Genomic DNA, 19,408 nt, shown 5'->3' on the forward strand with positions numbered 1-19,408 from the left:
ATAATGAAGGGTAGTGGCTATGGAGAATATACATCCTTTCCCCTCCCCCAGTCTTTGTCATTTTCTTCCTCACTTCCTAGTCAAGAAATATTATTGTGAATAGGGGAGCAATTTAATAAAAATCCTTTCTTTTTTGGGTAATGTCTGGAAACACTGTAATAATCTTTTAGAAGTGTGAAAATCATTATACCAAATAGAAACACTTTTGGTCTGAGGAGATGGATCACTTTATCCAAAGGAAAAGCATAAATAAGAAAATGAATCAGGTCTTAATTAATCCTTTCCTTCCCCTCAAATTCATTCTCTTCCAAGACATAATTCTATAAGCTTAGAACTCAATGCAGAGGTGCATTCTTCACTCAATGCATATACACTTAATGGGGAGAGGGGACGTGGGGGAGGGAATAGGGGGGATAAATGGTGATGGGAGGAGACTTGACTTGGGGTGCTGAACACAGGTATAGTGTACAAATGAAATAAAAAGTAATTAGATTTACAATATATTATTACATTTAATTAAAAGAAATCAGATTTCTTACCCTAAGTTTTGGTAGTCCTGAGGTTTTAAAGGCTTACTATGGCATTATGTAAAAGCAAATCTAAATATAATTAATAAGACTACGGCACATAGTAACCATATGACATATGTTACCTCATAGTAACACCATGTTTTCATAGAAGACCTCACTTAAGAAATGGTATTGGTCAAGCGCATCCTTTAGTTTCCGTTCTTCTGAAAGTCACTCCCTTTAATAAAAGTATCCACTGAATGGTGTTTATATACCGGTAGGGAGGAGATGAGGAGAACTTTCCAGTTCTTTTCCCCCTGCCTCATCCTCAAATATTCCAATCTGTACCATTAATAAAATTTCAAAATGTGTCTTTGCCCAATAAAACAGAAAGAAGCTAAAAGCAAAAGAGGGGGAAATGTGGCATGCAGACTAAAGCTCTTTAAATTCCTGATCTAATTCAAAGCTTGTTTTTTAAAATTACCAATTCATTAGAGGTACTAGCCATCTCATCCTCTGGACCTGCAGGTTTCTAGCTATGTATTCTTTATGTAAAAATTCTACTACATAGCAAATCCTTCAGAATTCTTCACCCTAAGGCTTACTGATTCTTGGGACAATCAGAATAACTATTAGGTAAAGGAAAAGAACTAGGAGAAGATAATGGGGAAAGAATAGTCAGATAGTGACAGGTGGGAAAGGAGAAAGAGGTTGAAATTTTCTTATTAAGAATCTTATACCCCAAAACTCTCCCACTGTATATAGCATATGCAATATAATATATTTTATTTTATTAGCACTCTAAAATTAGTGTAAAATCTTATGCTTTTCAGTTTGCACAGTTTTTAAAATGGGTGTAGAAGAATAGCACCCAATATTAAGCTAATATTAAAGCATTACTGTCCTCATTTTCTACATTTTTGGGGACAAAGTATGACTTTTGTATCTCTAGCAATCAGCTGTCTTATGATGGGAGGGATGATATTTACATGAACTTAAAGTTTCAAAGTGTGTTGATTAGGCTACCCAGCAGAGTGACTTACAGTTATCCCTAGCATTGAGAGAGACATGTTGATAACTTCATTCGCTGTGTCTGAATTCGTTATTGTTATAGTTTTAGACTGTAGAAAAAAAGAAATAAGAAATACAGCTATAAATAAAGGACTTAAAAACAGGTGAACAAGTAATTATTGTCAAATGATTCTTTCAAGTCAAATCTTGATTTCCAGCGTTGACAGAGTAAAAGCACATGACTTAATTAGAAAAGAACTCTTGCTTAAAATTTACTTGCATTCCCTTATATATTACGCCTTTAATAAGACATCTATTTATCTTAAGATAAAGAATATGTGGCTCACAAATCTAAGAGTGCAAGCAAGAAAGAAACGGAGTAAATGTATTTTAGACAAAGTATATGGACCATCCTCCCAACCTAAAAGAAATCAATGAGGTTGGGCCCCTGTGTCATCTCCAGAATTGTATTTCCATAATGTGTGATAAAAAAGGGAGAGAGCCAGATCACTTTCTATTTCTCCCTGAGTACTGTTTTCATAGTGTGGATTTTATTTATGTGCAAGGAAAATAGTCAGTTTAGGTAAAATCATAAAAATAACTGGTTATTAAAGACATTTACAGTTTAGAATTTTTAAAAAACACTATTTATTGAGCACTTGCTATATGTCAGGCATTGTGGCTACTGAGATTTTCATTGCTGCAATCTGTAGAGGCCTTAAAACCAATGAGACTAGCAAAGAGGACTGAAATGTTAGAAAGCTTAATTCTGTTACCAACTCTGCCTTTGAATAGGGTTATCTATAATAGCTCTGTGCTAAACTAATTGAGAAACTACTGCTTAAAAACAGGAAGACAGTTTGCAACAAACAAGAAGAGTAACAAGATTCTGAGATAGCTGTAGTGTTAACTGAATCCCATGACATTGTTTAAGACAATGCAATACTATCAAAAAAGAACTATTTACTATTATAATGGTCAGATAAATCAGGAATTAAGGCAGTGTCACTGATAGGGCTTAAATGGCACAAATAAGTAGAATAGAAACAAAATGACACCTAACTAAAATTATATAAAAATAAAGCTAAGTTAAATCCATTGAAAACTCATCACTTATCCCTCCATTATAGTATTTTTTCCTCTATGAACCCCTTGACATGACAAATTGCCTCTTAAAGTTGTTTGTTTATTGATTTCAAATTGTGCTCCACATAGGTCCAAGGATTATGCAAATGTGCTTCAGAATCTAACAGGGAGGGCTTAGAGCATTCAACCCAGTGTTTGTCTTTGCCCAGAGTGGCAAAGATGTTTTATATTGGATTTTTTTTTTATTATTAGTTAAGGTATTACAAATGTGTCCTCATCTCCCCCATTAACCCCTAACCTCCCCCTTCCCTCCCCGCCCCGCACACTCATGCTCCCATCCCCCTGTTGTCCATGTCCATTGGTTTGGCTTATATACATGTATACAAGTCCTTCGGTTGATCTCTTCCCCTTACCCCCGCCCTCCCCTACTTTCCTTCTGGGGATTGATAGCCTGATCGCTGTTTCTCAGTCTTTGGATCTGTCCCTTTTCATCAGTCTATGTTGTTCTCTATAATCCACAAATGAGTGAGATCATGTGGTATTTATCTTTCTCTGACTGGCTTATTTCACTTAGCATAATGCTCTCCAGTTCCATCCATGCTGTTGCAAAAGGCAAGAGTTCCTTTTTTTTTTTTTTTTTTACTGCAGCATAGTATTCCATTGTGTATATGTACCACAGTTTTCTAATCCATTCATCTGATATATTGGATTTTTACTTGAGATACAATTTCATGAAAGGCTTCTGCTTTTTTAAAAAAATTTTGTAAATCCCTCCATTTAATTTAAAGAAACTCTCTCAGGAATTGAGGAATCTATTCTGGAATACTAATAATTACTCCCAAGGTGGCTGGTTTCTAAGAGAATTTTTCTTAGTATTAGGCACATATGTCCCAGGCAGTAATTACAGGATGCGTGTTTTTCTGTGCATGCCTTTCTGGCAGACAAAACAAACGAATCTCACCAGATAGTGCTCTCCGGCTAGTAAACAAATAAAACAGACAAAACTGAAAACCTGGTTATGTTTTTCCATATCAGCAGAATCACTGACAGGTTACATAACTAAAGGCGAAGGATATAGAATGCTTCCCATACACACATTCTCTCTGGGAGCAGGGCTCCCTGAAAAGAGACCCCTGCCGGGAAGCAACTTCAGACAGCAAAGGAATGTGTGCCATATCCTTGACTTAACCAGGGCACTGGTGATGAAGACACAGCACCCAAACACCTTGCGTGTCTTCTCTTCCAAATGACAGTGACCACCAGTCCTTTCTTTCTCAAGCACACATTTCCATACACTGGAAGGGTTAAAAAAAAGTTCAAGGGATTTTCCATGAAAATCCTGAATGTAACCAATTGCCACAACTGAATCAAAACCAGAAGAAAAAGAGTGATGGTTTTATATATTTATTTATTCTTTGCTATTTTTCTACAGGAGATCTCTGTAGTCTTTATACATAAAAATCTGAGTATTTCCCTCAAGCAGTAACATCTGGCACTCAGGTCAGAATATTTGCATAACTTTTGCTTTTGGCCCAAACACAACTGTTTGTATTACATATTTTTTCCACACACAAAATGATTCTGTGTGATCTAGAGCTGCTGTGAAGTATGACAATTCATAGTAAAAATAAAAATATTCACAAGTTTCCATTTTGTTCATCATTGATAACTCATCATTGATAAGTCTTTGAATTACACATAATAACTAGAATTAAGTAGACTTAATTTTTATTTGACCAATATGATAAAAACTGTGTGAAAGAAATGTGCTGATCCCTAAAAAATGTCACCTTCCCCAGCTCGCCCACGTATTGACCTGAGGGAGTCAATCCCCCTAAAACCCTAAAGAATAAAGAACTTTCCAGAACCACTCTCTGCTTAAGAAATGATAAGCTGCAAACAATTTCTTAATACTAATAGGAAATGGCTCCCTGTGGAAACGGCTTTAGTACAAGCCTCTACAGACGCCATTGAAAGGATCCAGAGAAACATGAATGCAGAGGGAAGACAGACATCTGACAAGCAATATTCCTTCCAAGTGTAAGTGTTAAATACCCAAGTTACTATGAATTTCTCTTGCTTCATTTTCTCTAGGGTTTACGTTTCATGTATACAAAGGCACATACATACCCAGGAAAACGTGTTTTGCCACAGTGCTATTTCTAAATGCCTACCTTGCATAGCACACACACAGTCTGTCTGTCTGCCTGCCTGTCTCTTTTTTTTATGCATGGTGTTCTGCCTTATGCAGGGACTTGGAATTTAACTTCTGGCTTAGAAACACTTACATAGGCACAATTCCCAATGTCCTTGGCGAAGATTTTGAGGGGAATGCTCTTCGGATAGTCCTTCTCTTTCTCTAGAGTGATGTATCTAATCAAATGCAACAACAACCCAAAACAACACTGAGTCAGATGGATTTTTGCTAAATAGCTTATTTTTAAATCAACCTATTTTGCTAATATTTTCAATATACTTATATGGTATTTTTAAAAAGACAGATGGAAAGACTCAGCAAACTCAGATTACATTATGGGTTGGAAGAGAAAAAATTCTCAGGACATTAGGCATGGGCACAAAAAAGAACGGGAGAACCATTTCCAGTGTGAGGTTTGAGAAGCACAGTCAGGTTTAGGCGTCTCTGGGTGATGTTTTATCCTCAAAGCTTCCCTACCTTCTCTCGATAGGCCCAGCACCTTAATTATGTATAGGAAAACGCATAATACTTTACTAGACCAAAGCAAAGCAATGGCCTTTCACTTCTCAGTTAGCTCTCCAGGGGAGGGGAAATCTTGGTGATCCCATTGCTTGGGAAGGAAGAGAGGAAAGAATGGAGGGAAGAACTACAGGAATATGAGATGAACCTAAACTGATCATTTTAGTCTGTGCGCTCAAAGGTAGGAATAATGATTGATTTTAAGGTGCTCAGCAGAAAACTCTCCATATATGAAAACTTAATGCATGCTCTGAGGGAACTGTTAGCTCCAAATGGTAAGGCTGGGGACAGGAAAAGAGATGGAAAACATTACTAATTTTTGTCTAAAATTAGTAACCAGACTCAATGTTCTTCCTAGAAAGAAATACATGACATGAGAAAACATTATTTATAGTATGTAGTAGCTCGTGCACAGTCTAAATAACAACTTATTTTGAGGACAAATGAACAATTTCTACTAAGGAAAAGGGAAAGAGTTTGGGGTCTTTGCAGAGATGAATTTAATTCATTTAACTATGTTAAAGATTAAAAAAATGTATACTGAAAAACATACCTCTGAAGGAGAGAGAGCCATTTGTCCTTCAGTTCTGGGGAACTGCAAATAAAATGGGAGAGAAAAATTAAACCTCATAAAATACTTATGCTAACATATTTAAGTCAATCAACTACCCACAGCCTGCTGTTACTGACGTAGCTGCAAACTACTGCAACCTTGCCTCTGAAGTGAAACTCCCTGTTAGGAAAAACTGTACAGTCAAGTACAGTTTTATTAAAACCTTCTGGATCCAAGAGACACCCATTTTCTTACTTTATGACTCTTCTACGAGTGGTACTCTTATAGTGGAAAGAGCACTTGATTTAGAATCCAAACATCTGATTTCAAGGATATACGTAAACTATATGATGACGGGCAAATCACATAACATCTCTAAGCTTCAGTTTCCACATCTGTGAAACAGGGCTAATTATCTCAGAGTGTCTGGTAGCAATAAGTGCCATTCAAACGGAATGTATGCTTAACTTGAGATTAAAGAGATTAAGCAGAAATTTGGCATACCAATAGCCAAGAAACCAGTTTGTTGCCAGGAAAAGAAGCATTTATTTCTTCATACATATAGTAGAATTGTAATTTAGTAAATGAATACATCTAAAATGTTTCTTCTATTTATTTTTCTTTAAATAATTTTTTATTTTTTAATTACAGTTGATGTACAATATTATATTAGTTTCAGGTGTACATCTCAGTGATTAGACATTTATATAACTTAGGATCACCCAGATAAATCTAGTACCCATCTGACACCATACATAGTTATTGCAATATTTTTGAATATATTCCCTATGCTATACTTACATGATCATTCTGTAACTATCAATGTGTACTTCTTAATCCCTTCACTTTTTTCAATCATCCCCCAATTCCCCTCCCGTCTAGCAACTGTTAAAATATTCTCTGTATCTGTGAGTCTGCTGTTCTGCTTGTTCGTTTATTTTGTTTTATAGATTCACATATAAGTGAAATCATATGACATTTTTCTTTCTCTAACTTATTTCACTCAGACAATATCCCTAGGTCTATCCATGTTGCTGCAGATTTCATTTTTTTTAAATGGCTGAGTCATATTCCATTGTATCATATATGCATTACTTATTTTTTATACATTTATCTTTTGAATACTTAGGTTGCTTCCATATCGTGGCTATTGTAAATAATGCTGCAATGAGCGTATAAATGTATGTATATGTCTTTTAAATTCATGTTTTGTTTTGTTTTGGATAAATATCTAATAGTGAAATTGCTGGTCCTTCTTTGTCTCTTGCTATAGCCTTTGTTTTGGTAAATAGTTTGTCTGGTATATTGCTATCCTGGCTTTTTTTTTTTTTCCATTTCCAGCTCATGAAATATCTTTCTCTGTTCCTTTCAGTTTGTGTGTCTTTTAATCAGAAGTGACATCATATATAATAAAGGTCTTGTTTTGCTATCCATTCAGCCACCGTATGTATTTTGATTGGAACATTTGATCCATTTGCATTTAAAATAATTGTTGATAGATATATATTTATTGCCATTTTGTTATTCATATTTTTGAGCTCCTCCTCCTCCTCTTTTTCTTAAGTCTTTAACATTTCTTGTAATACTGGTTTGGTGGTGATGAACTCCTTTAGCTTTTTCTTGTTTGGGAAACTCTTTATCTGTCCTTAGATTCTAAATGATAGCTTTTCTGGTAGAATAATCTTGGTTGTAGGTCCTTGCTTTTCATCACTTTGAATATTTCATGCCACTCCCTTCTGGCTTGAAGGCCCGGCTGAGGTGTTTACACTGGGCCTTGACTGCCAAGGGGCCAGGGGGCGCCTCATGGGCCTGGCCTGGGGGCTTCCAAGTCCACCTGGTCCCAGCGGTTGGTGTCCAGTCGCTGTTATTGCTGCTGCTCAGAATGCTGCAGTGCTACCACTGCCTCGATTCACAATGGGGTGTGTGGTGTGGTGGTGAGAGGGCGGGAATGGAGGTGGGTGACCAGCAAGGAGCGGGCCCTCGCGGTGGAAGGGCAGGGCCAGCGACACCATCTCCGTGTGTCATGGTGGCAGCTCCAGTCCCGACTGTGCACTCACAGTGAAGGCGCTGCTCAACCCTCCTCGGGTGTGCATAGAAAACTTAATTACTGTAATCTTTTGAGTAACATCAGTTCATTTACAACTAAATTAGTATTGATTAGTAATTTTTTTGAAGTCCTAAAGTTAAACAATTTAAAGTTTATTTCTGTATGGTCTTGTTATTCACTAGCTTTTACAATCTTATTTCTAAACATCTTAAAGAACTTGGAAACCCTAGTTATTTTCTTGTAACAGAAAAATATATTTAACAAATATTTGTAATTTGTTTCTAACTTTGTTGCTTAGAAATTTTCTCCATGGCCATCTCCCAGGACTGGTCATCAGGAAGTATATTACATCTTTTACCAGTGGCCATGCAACTTTCATCTTTCACAATTCCTTAAGACCTTTTGATGTATTCCCCTTTCCTAAACAGCAGATTTTCGAAGTTTGTTTATATTTACTTTGAATTCATTAAGAAAAAAATCTACGCTGAGGGTATTGAGAGGGGTGAAGGATTTAGGGGAGAGAGAGAGAGAGAGAGAGAGAGAGATGGCAAGGAGTATCACAGTATCTCTGGATGTACTAGTAAAAGAACAACACTAAGGACAGAAAAAGATAATGACCATAATAAATTGAAGGTCAGAAGCTTTTAATCTGTTTGGAAACATCAGAGAAATCTCCTGTATTCTGCTTCTACCCCAATATACAGGAGTTCCAGTAAGGAAGAAAATGTTATTTCTTAACAGCCCAGCACAATGTGGGCTCAAGATGGGTTCTAATTTGATCTATATATAAACAGGCCTTTCTTGCATACCTGTTTGTAGACTAAGATTCATACTAGGTACTTAAGTTAAAATATTGATTCCTCTTTTAGATTTAAATATTGCCCGGGTCTTTTGAACAATGTTCCGGTTTTCCTATACATTAGGTCCTAGAATAATGTGTTGTGTTCAACATTGTTTTATTGTAACATTGATGGAAAAAAATGTGATTCCTGGCTGAGGCCTCTGTGTGTGTATTTTGTAGGCTGTTAACATATCTGTATGTAACTGATTTGTTTAAATTGTCCCAGTATGAATGAATGTGTGGTGTGTGTGTGTGTGTGTGTGTGTGTGTGTGTGTGTGTACACTTTGTGAGGGAATGTAGTCTTGTCCAGAGTTGGGTCCTGCCTTGCTCTCTGAGATGCAAAGATAGGCTCCAGCCACCTGTGACCCTCAACTGCAACAAACCAGCTAAAAAAGAATTACCTTTCTTGTTTTCAGAACCTTTACAGTATGTGTAGCTCGGACTGATTTCAATGCTTAATATTAGAGGTGTTTTGTGTCTATTTGGAAGCTTGGTGGTGTTTTTTGACCAGCGCTATGCTGTAGGAACTCCCTCTTGCTCATATCTACACATTAGCCTATGGCAAATTTAGTTTTGTTATACATGGCTTTTTTACTCAGTTTCCAAGGGGCTATCAATGATGTTAAATGAGGACTTACCATATGGTTATCTGTAAAATCAAGGTGCAGAGCCCATTTTTCTGGCTGACATAGAGCATATGTATGTGAATCAAAGTACAAGTATTGATGGAGATATGAAATTCCTTCCGGCCTTTTTTGAGATGTGCTGATCTATCCCATTTCCCAAGGTAAAGCGTGGAGAGTTCACATTTATGTTTGCTCGTCCCCCAATCTGACTTAATTAGAAATGCCCCACAGATTCTGGCAGCTCTTTGTCAATCAGATATTTCAAAGCTGTTATTGTTTTGCTTCTTTACTGATATTAGAGTGACTGCTTCTTGAACTACCTGATGGCATATTAAACTGATCATGGCCTCGATTTTCTGAATATTTACCGAGATTTAGATATCATTTCTGATGTTCTTCACCTCTTCCTAAAGATCTGAGCTTCTCTCTGATATCATTTCACTTCAGGCTGAAAAACTTGCATCAACATTTTTTTTTGTAGTACAGTTCTGCTGGCAATGAATTCTTAATAAAAAAAAAGATGTTTATTTTACCTTCATTTCTGAGGGATATATTTGCTGGATATAGTATTATAGGTTGAAGTATTTTTCTTTCAACACTTTAACGATGTCATTCCACTCTCTTCTGAAAACACCATAGCTTCTGATGAAAAACCCACAGTGATGCAAATTGTTGTTTCTTCTCTGGCATTTTCAAGATTTTTCTCTTATTTTTGGTTTATAGCAGTTGTCTATAATATAACAAGGTGATGTTTTCTTCATACTCCTGTTTAGTGTCCAATGAGCTTATTGAACCTGTACATTTTATGTCTTTCACCAAATCTCTAAGGTTTTCAAACCATTAGTTCTTTAATTATTTATTATGCCTCATTCCCTCTTTCTTCTTTTTCTGGAATTCCAATAACATGTATATTATACCTTTTGGTATTTTCCAATAAGTCTCTGAATCATTTTTCATTAAAAAATCTTTTTTTAACCTTATTCTTTAGATCAGACAATTTGTATTGATTTAGCTTCAAATTTGCCCCTTCCCTTTTCATTTCCACTCTGCCACTAAGGCCACACAGGATTTTAAAATTTAAGATGTTGTAGTTTTCAGTTCTAGAATTTTAATTTGGCTCTTTTTTATATTTTCTATTTCTCTACTGATATTGCTTATTTTTTCATTGATTTCAATTTGCTTTCCTTTTACCTACTGAACAGAGTTTAAGAGTTGCTTTAAAGTTCTTTTCTGATAATTCCAACATATGGAACATGTCAGGATTAGCCTTTTAACTATATTTTCCCTTTCCTTTTTCTTTGTATGTTAAGAAATTTTAGGTTGATTCTGTACATCACGATATTTTGTTTTGGAGACTGAGTTATGTCATAGTTGCCAAACAGTGCTGATGTTTCTGTTTCAACAGACAAGTAACTTGAGCAGACTCAAGCTGCAACTCTACCTCGCCCACCGTGGGCAGCATCCCCTCAGTTCAATTATTTTATCCTTAGCTTCAAGTTGCTTTGAGTCTGTTCCATGCAGGTGTGGTTCAGCAGTTATCTAGAGATTTGGGTAGAGTCTATACACAAAATTTGGAGCTTAACTTCTCTGACGCTCTCCTTTTTGAGATTTCCTTCCTCACTTTTATGTGGCTGTGGCTGACCCAGACACTTGTCCTTCAGTTCTTCAGCAAAAAGACTTGGATCTTTTTGTCGGTTCAATTAACCTCCACCATGGTGTGTCTGTTGCCTGCCTCGGGCTAATGCCTTAAAAACAGGAAACTCACCCACCAGTGCTGGTGCCTCTTTCCAAGTTTCAATTCCTCACCAAAACCTGCCAACTTCTATTCACCTTGCAGACCTTCAGGTCATTGCTTGCATTTTGTTCAGTTTTCGGTTGTCCTCTGTAGGGTTATCAGCCTGTTAAGATCTCACTCTGCCACACCAGAGGCAGTACTCTCCAACACTCCCTTTTTAAACAAGTGATCTTTTAATTTTGAAATAATTTTAGTTTTTCAGAAAAGTTGTAAAGATAGTACAGAAAGTCCCTATATACTAGTACCTCTCACCCACATTTGTCGAACTTAGAAACCAATAATGGTGCACTGCTATAAACTAAACTCTTGACTACTTCACCAGTTTTTCTATTAACGTCTTTTTCTATTCTAGGATCTAATCCAGGATACCACCTTGCATTTAGTGATCATGTCTCCTTAGTGTATGGCCTTAGTTTCTGTGTCTTTCCCTGTTTTCTTTTTTTAATACCTTGACAGTTTTGAGGAGCACTACTATAGGTATTTCCGGGGAACCTATAGGATATCCCTCAATTTGGGTTTGTCTGATGTTGTTCTCATGATTAGACCATGCTTATGTGTTTCGGGGAGGAATACCACATAGGTGAGTTGTTTTTCTCATCACATTCTATCAAGGGATACATAATATTCACATGACACCGCTAGTTACACTAACCTTAATCACTTGGTCAAATTATTCTACTTTTTGAGGAATACAATGTATGTCAGTGATGGCAAACCTATGACATGCGTGTCAGAGGTGACACGCGAACTCATTTTTTGGTTGATTTTTCTTTGTTAAATGGCATTTAAATATATAAAATACATATCAAAAATATAAATCCTTGTTTTACTATGGTTGCAAAGATCAAAAAATTTCTATATGTGACACGGCACCAGAATTAAGTTAGGGTTTTTCAAAATGCTGACATGCCGAGCTCAAAAGGTTCGCCATCACTGATGTATGTGATACTTGTCTCCACATTTATTTTCCATTCTTAAAAGAAGTTTTAGGGAAACTCCTTGATTAAAGATGTCATGTAGTCCCACCCCCTCACTCGAAATTGCTTCCTTCCACCTGTAACTCCAAGGAGATTAAGCAATTGAAAATGATAATATCTAGAGAAATCATCATGGAAAAAAAGATATGGAGAAAATGATAAAAAACACGTTTCTGCCAAATAACTTCTTAAACTCTTGTGGTGGCCAAGAGTGCACAACCCAATTTAATGACAAGCCTTTCCTTTATTTGAAGATTAGTAGCTTGGGTTTTAGTTACCTGGCTTTTAAGATGATGCCTGAGGAGTTTGGTGGTAGTGGGGTGAGAAGAAGCAAGAAGAAAACAGTACATGCATGTGATGAACACCAACTCCTTAAGTGTAAAACAAATACTGGACATGCAGGTCCAGGTGTTAAAAATTTCAACTACCCATTTTGGTGTGCCCATCCTGCACTGAAAAGTGCCAAGTTAGCATGTTAAGGATAAAAGCACAAAGGTTCTCTATTCACAACTTCGCCAACTCCATCCTAGCCAGGGAGTGAATCTTAGAAAAGTAACTTTGACTTCTTGAATCATAAATTTGCTTTTAATCGGTCACATCTCTATAGATACTAAGTCAGAACCTGATGTAAAATTCAGGCACCCATTTATACCATGACATTAATTTCATTTCAATAGTTAAAAACAATTTCTTTAGAAAATTTGGGAATATCAACCACTTATTCAAACGTAATTAGACTATTTTATAAAATTCCTTTCGGTAAAGATTTATTTCAGTGGTTTGAAAAGTCCAACTCAAAAGCACAATATGTACAACAATACTTAAACATTAGGAGAGGGGACGTTGGAGAGGGGGTCCTTGAGCTCTGATACTCCATTCCTCTCCCATGGCCCTGAAAGTGGTTCCGCAGAGCCCCTTTGGAAATCACTAATCAAACAAGATAAATGACTCCCAGAGTTCTCAATATTTACCATTACTTCTCATGTATTTTAATAAAAAGATCTTTGGGGGAAACATATGGCCTACAAGTGTCTTTATATGGGGTATTCCAAAAGATGAGTCATTGACTTCAGAATAACTTAATCTGAATAAAATATCTTCCTTTAAACATTTAGAAAAAAATTAATTTTTTCTCTCTCTATCCTAGAAATTACATAGTAGGCCGCATTTCATAGTAGCTAACCCGTGTACAAGCTGTGTTCTTACCTGAAAGTGGCCACATAGTTCACAGTGGGCCAGCCCACTACAAATGATTTCATGGCATCGGTGTTGCCTTCCCCCACTTCATCCACACAACTTGCTGTCCACATGTCACTTAACTTAATTTTATTTTTTATCTTAAAGTTGTTGTTATACCTAAAAAGATAAAAACCAGACAGGACTTATTATTTTGTCTCTTAAATTTTATGAGAGTTTCTGAATTTGTGATAAGAGAATAGCTTAAACGAATCAAGGAGACAAAGAATGTCTTATTCATTGTTTTTATCTTCAGTGTTTACCTACCACAGTGAATTGTTAAATGGTTGGCTACTCTCGCCCCAAAATGCCTTTGCAACATTACATGTATTAGTCCTCATGTCTGCATTTAGCCATAAGCTGGCTACTTTATTTTTCTATATGTTGAGCACTGCATTTGTATGGAAATCCCAATTTTAAATTTACTGCTGTTATAAAAAATTAATTCATTTATTATTTACAATTTGCTTACTTCCAAAACTATTTGAGTACCTGAACAGAAGATTAAGATACATGTTACTTATTAAAATATTTAGAAAATTTTCACCTTAACAGAGATAGCTATACTAAAAAATATAACCTGAAATTAACTAGAGGAATTTACAATGCATTTCAATATGAGTGGTTACAAGATTTTCTAGTCTTTAGAAGCAAAGGTTATTTTAGATTTCCTTAAGGATTTGTTCATACCATTTCCTCTTACATTCTGGCTAAAATTTAAAAACTAGCCTAAAAAAAGACCCTACATTAAACCAGAAAAAAAAGAGGCAAGAAAGTATTATATTTAAGTAGAGCTAACAGAATAAATATTTATCTCTGGGGACCCAGAAGGTGATCTACTTTAAGTCGATAATGAAATTGCTTTTTGACAGTTTCTACCTAATCTCGTTGACAACCTGATATTGATACCACTATATCACTTGACCTAATTCACTTATTTAATGCTCATAATGGACCTAAGAATGAAATAGTTAGCAGGCACTGGGAAGGATAAAGAGAATGCCAAGGGAAAGTTGGCTACTTCTTATCATTCAGAACCACTTTTGGAAACACTAAAAGCTAAATGAAATAAAAGATACTTCATATGAAAGTATTCCTAAAACTCCTCATAGACTATTTTTTTAAAATATGATTTTACAGATTTTTTTAGAAAGAGAGAGGAAAGGAAAGGGAGAGAGAGAGAGAGAGAGAAACATCAATGTGAGAGAGAAATATCTAGTTGTCTTCTGTATGCACCCAACTGAGAACTGAACCCACAACCAGGGCATGGTGCCCTGACTGGGAATCAAACCAACAACCTGTTGGTTTATGGGATGATGTTCAACCAACTAAGCCACCCTGGCCAGGGCTCCTCATGGAACAGTTAGAGCTAAAACTCTTCAGTAGGATTTATAAAATGGAAAAGGATTTTGCTAGAACTATACATGAAGGTAATCTAGATTCAAAGCCTCATTTATGCTTTCTGTAGGGTACATTTAAGTGTAATAGAAAAGTGCCTGCTAGCATAATGCCTTCCTTCTATATATCACTTCAATATTTTTACCCTATTGTTAAGTATCTTTTTATTTTTTAATTAAATTCTCAATTGAAAATAAAATCTTATTTTAAAAATCTTATTTCTTTTAAAAAATACTTTTATTGATTTCAGAGAGGGAGAGAGAGACAGAAACATCAATGATGACAGAGAATCATCAACTGGCTGCCTCCTGCAAGCTCTATACCAGGGATTGCCAGCAACCCAGCATATGCTCTGACTGGGAATCGAACCATGACCTCCTGGTTCATACATCAACGCTCAACCACTGAGCCACGCCAGCTGAGCTAAAATCTTATTTCTTGATGGCAACTATTTAGGTAATATAAAACTGAAACTACAAATCTTTTGGAGGGGAATGTTTTCATGCATTTTGTGTTTTCTAATGCAGGTCTCTTTTTATATTAGACTAGAGGCCCAATGCACAAATTCGTGCAGCAGTCAGGTCCCTCAGCCTGGCCAGTGAGATCGGGCCAAAAACGGCTCTCCAATATCCCCTGAGGGGTCCCAGATTGTGAGAGGGTGCAGGCCAGGCTGAGGGACCCCACCAGAGCACAATAGGGGCTGTGGAGAGACGTGGGAGGTTGGCCAGCTAGGGAGGGACTGCAGGAGAGCTCCAGGGCTTGTCTGCCCATCTTGCTCAGTCCCGATTGGTGGGACCCCAGCAGCAAGCTAACCTACCAATTGGAGCGTCTGCTCCCTAGTGGTCAGTGCACGTCACAGTGACTGGTCCACTGGTCAATTGTCTGCTGCCTGGTGGTCATGCATGTCATAGCAAGTGGTTGAGTGGCCTTAGCATATCATTAGCATATTACGCTTTGATTGGCTGAATGGCTGACCAGTCGACCAGACACTTAGCATATTAGGCTTTTATTATACAGGATAGTTCAGATACCATGTGGGAACTGCCACATCTATTACCTAAAAAAGAGTTACTTCAACAATTCTTTCCCTAGATCAATAAGATTCCAAGATTATCCATTTCCTGATATAAAACAAGGAGGTGTCTAGAGGTAGAAAGAATTATTTCCATCCTAATGGCTAATATTATTAAAAACTTATTATGTTCCAGTCATTATTATAAATACTTTACATATATTATTTAGTTTAATCCTCAAACATTTTACAGATAAAAAATGGGAGTCATGGCCCTAGCCAGTTTTGCTCAGTGGATAGAGCGTCAGCCTGCTGACCGAAGGGTCCTGGGTTCAAGTCCAGTCAAGGGCACGTACTTTGGTTGCAGGCTCCTCCCCGGCCTAGGCCGTGGTCGGGCATGTGCAGGAGGTAACCAATCCATGTGTTTCTCTCACATCAATATTTCTCTCTGTCTTTCCCTCTCTCTTCCACTCTCTCTAAAAATCAATGGACTCACACCTGTCAGAATGGCTATCATCAACAAATCAACAAACAACAAGTGTTGGAGAGGATGTGGAGAAAAAGGAACCCTTCTGCACTGCTGGTGGGAATGCAGACTGGTGCAGCCACTGTGGAGAACAGTATGGAGCTACCTCAGAAGACTAAAAATGGAACTCCCATTTGACCCAGTGATCCCACTACTAGGAATATATCCCAAGAAACCAGAAACGCCAATCAGAAAGGATATATGCACCCCTATGTTCATAGCAGCACAATTCACCATAGCTAAGATTTGGAAACAGCCTAAGTGCCCATCAGCAGATGAGTGGATTAGAAAACTGTGGTACATATACACAATGGAATACTATGCTGCGGTAAAAAAAAAGGGAACTCTTGCCTTTTGCAACAGCATGGATGGAACTGGAGAGCATTATGCTAAGTGAAATAAGCCAGTCAGAGAAAGATAAATACCACATGATCTCACTCATTTGTGGATTATAGAGAACAACATAGACTGATGAAAAGGGACAGACCCAAAGACTGAGAAACAGCGATCAGGCTATCAATCCCCAGAAGGAAAGTAGGGGAGGGCGGGGGTAAGGGGAAGAGATCAACCGAAGGACTTGTAGACATGTATATAAGCCAAACCAATGGACATGGACAACAGGGGGATGGGAGCATGAGTTTGTGTGTGGGGGGGAGGTTGGGGGTTAATGGGGGGGATGTGGACACATTTGTAATACCTTAACTAATAATAAAAAAAAAGAAAAGAAAAGAAAAAAAAATCAATGGAAAAATATCCTCAAGTGAGGAATAAAAGAAAGAAAGAAAGAAAGAAAAAAGAAACGGAGTTGTGGGCAGATTAAAACACTTGCCAAAATTCAAACAGCTTAATTAGCAGAGCCGGAGTCTGAGCAGTGTGACCTCCTGGCTTTTTTTTTTTTTTTTAATATATTTTATTGATTTTTTACAGAGAGGAAGGGAGAGGGATAGAGAGTTAGAAACATCGATGAGAGAGAAACATTGATCAGCTGCCTCCTGCATACCCCCTACTGGGGATGTGCCCGCAACTAAGGTACATGCCCTTGGCCGGAATCGAACCTGGGACCCTTGAGTCTGCAGGCTGACGCTCTATCCACTGAGCCAAACCAGTTAGGGTGATTCCTGGCTTTATTTACACTGCTAAACGCTATGCAAATATCAAAAGCCCTGGATGGGAGTATATTTCTGAGAAGCTTCCTTCAGCTTCTCTATCTTCAGTCTTTTTTTTTTTTTTTTTAATATTTTTTATTGATTTCTTTTTAGAGAGAGAGAGGAAGGGGGAGGGATAGAAAAATTGATGAGAGAGAACTAGCACTGATTGGCTGCCTCCTGCATGCCTCCAACAGGGGATTGAGCCCGGCACCTGGGCATGTGCCCTAACTGGGGATCAAACCAGTGACTTCTTGGTTCCTGGCTCGATGCTCAGCTGCTGAGCTACACCAGCTGGGTTCTATCTTCAGTCTTACTCTTTCATCTGTTCGGACCTACATGTTCTCTCTACCTCAGGGGTCTTGGGTTTATTCCCCCCACCAAATTAACTTACTCACACTTTTTAATATCCCCAATGAAAGTAAAAAGTACTTGAAATAATCTTTCATGAACTGAATCTCTTAAACACAGCATTAAATCAATTGATATAGGTTTTGTCATCTCATAAAAACATTTAAATGGCTATAAACAGTTTTCTCCAAAGCAGTATGTAGAAAAAAAATGACATACACCTTATGTGAGAAGTAGATGACAGGCACAGATTTTGCCAATATGTCTAAAATAGCAATTTTCTCGTGGGGAAAGAAACTGTCTTTATGTGACAGGTTTTTTAGCAAAACATTATATAAGTTACATAGAACCACTTGCATGCTAGCAATAATCAGAACAATGATTTCAGGTAAGAAAACAAAAGGCTTTCTACTCTAAATATTGTCATAATTGTCGAGAAAAAAAATCCAAACACACAGAATATGTCTGTATCCCCCATTGAAGTGCCATTTCCCCAGATAAAGACCGCATTGCCTCTCCTCCAATGACTACAATAACCTCCTGCCTAGCCTCTGCTTCTCCCTGTGCCTGTTCTCTAGTCCACCGTGAACTATCACAGCCAGAACAATATTTTAGAACTAGGAACCACATCATGCTACTACCCTAAACCTTCTGGAATAAAATACAAACTCTGCATCATAGCCTTTGTGGCACCTAGCCTCCAAGACAGCCCCCCCAGTGAGCTATGTTTCCTGATATTCACAGCCTGGAGTAGTTCCCTGCCACACTGTGCCCACGGTGTCTGTGTGGCCCATGGAATACATCAGCTATGCCCTTTCCAAAGTCAGCACATTTGCCTACTCTTGTCCTCACCCTCTTGGATATTTCACTCCATGGAAGCAATACCATGTTATGAGCAGCTCTATGGAGACCCAGATGAACAACTACAGCCTCAGGCCGATAGCAGCGAGGAACTGAGGCCTGCCAGCATTCACATGAGTGAGCCCGGAAGTGGACTCTCTAGCTCCAGTCGAATTTTGAGATGACTGTAAACCTTGGCTGACAGCTTGACTGCAACCTCATGAGACCCCCTGAGCCAGAACCACAGCCAAACCACTCCCAGATTCCTGACTCAGAGAAACTGTATGAGATGTTTGTAGTTACCTACTGTTATATCTTGGGGTAATTTGTTAATGGCAATCGATAACTAATACAGCCTGCAGAGCTCCTGATAGCCTGATCCTTGTCTATTTCTCCAATCTCAGTTCAGATGACTCTCCTCCTGCCCACTGTGCTCCAGTTACACACAGAGGCCTTCTTTTAACTCCTCCAAGGCCCAAGCTTCCCCCTGACCTCTGTACCTGGCGTTCCTTCTTCCTAGACTGCTCATCCTCCTAATATCTGAATGGCTGTTTCTTCTCATCCATCAATGATTCCCTCCACCCTGAGTACACCTACCTAACATGTATCCCATTTTTACTTCATGTAGCACCCTATTCATAGCACTAACCACAGTCTGTAACTACTTCCCTCCCACAACCATTAGAATGAATGTGCCAAAAAAGCAGGGACCATACCCATAGTATTTTTCATGGTGTC

At 37.8% G+C, this 19,408-nt stretch overlaps 1 protein-coding gene across 2 annotated transcripts in view; it reads right to left on the bottom strand.

Moving 5' to 3' along the window:
• The window catches only part of LOC118664448 (rho GTPase-activating protein 20-like), a 91,814-nt gene that overhangs the window by 23,606 nt on the left and 48,800 nt on the right, over positions 1–19,408 (bottom strand). Inside the window, exons 4-7 of one of the 2 annotated variants that reach the window (XM_036324552.1) lie at positions 13,369–13,518; positions 5,876–5,917; positions 4,895–4,979; positions 1,553–1,630 (exon numbers count right to left, since the gene is read on the bottom strand). In XM_036324552.1, the coding sequence (XP_036180445.1) occupies positions 1,553–1,630; positions 4,895–4,979; positions 5,876–5,917; positions 13,369–13,518 (355 nt within the window). Of the gene's footprint in view, positions 1–1,552; positions 1,631–4,894; positions 4,980–5,875; positions 5,918–13,368; positions 13,519–19,408 lie in introns of those variants that run through there. The other variant, XM_036324553.1, reaches the window with a different exon arrangement.

This window comes from Myotis myotis, unplaced genomic scaffold, assembly GCF_014108235.1.
Source record: "Myotis myotis isolate mMyoMyo1 unplaced genomic scaffold, mMyoMyo1.p scaffold_m19_p_10, whole genome shotgun sequence".
Taxonomy (NCBI): domain Eukaryota; kingdom Metazoa; phylum Chordata; class Mammalia; order Chiroptera; family Vespertilionidae; genus Myotis; species Myotis myotis.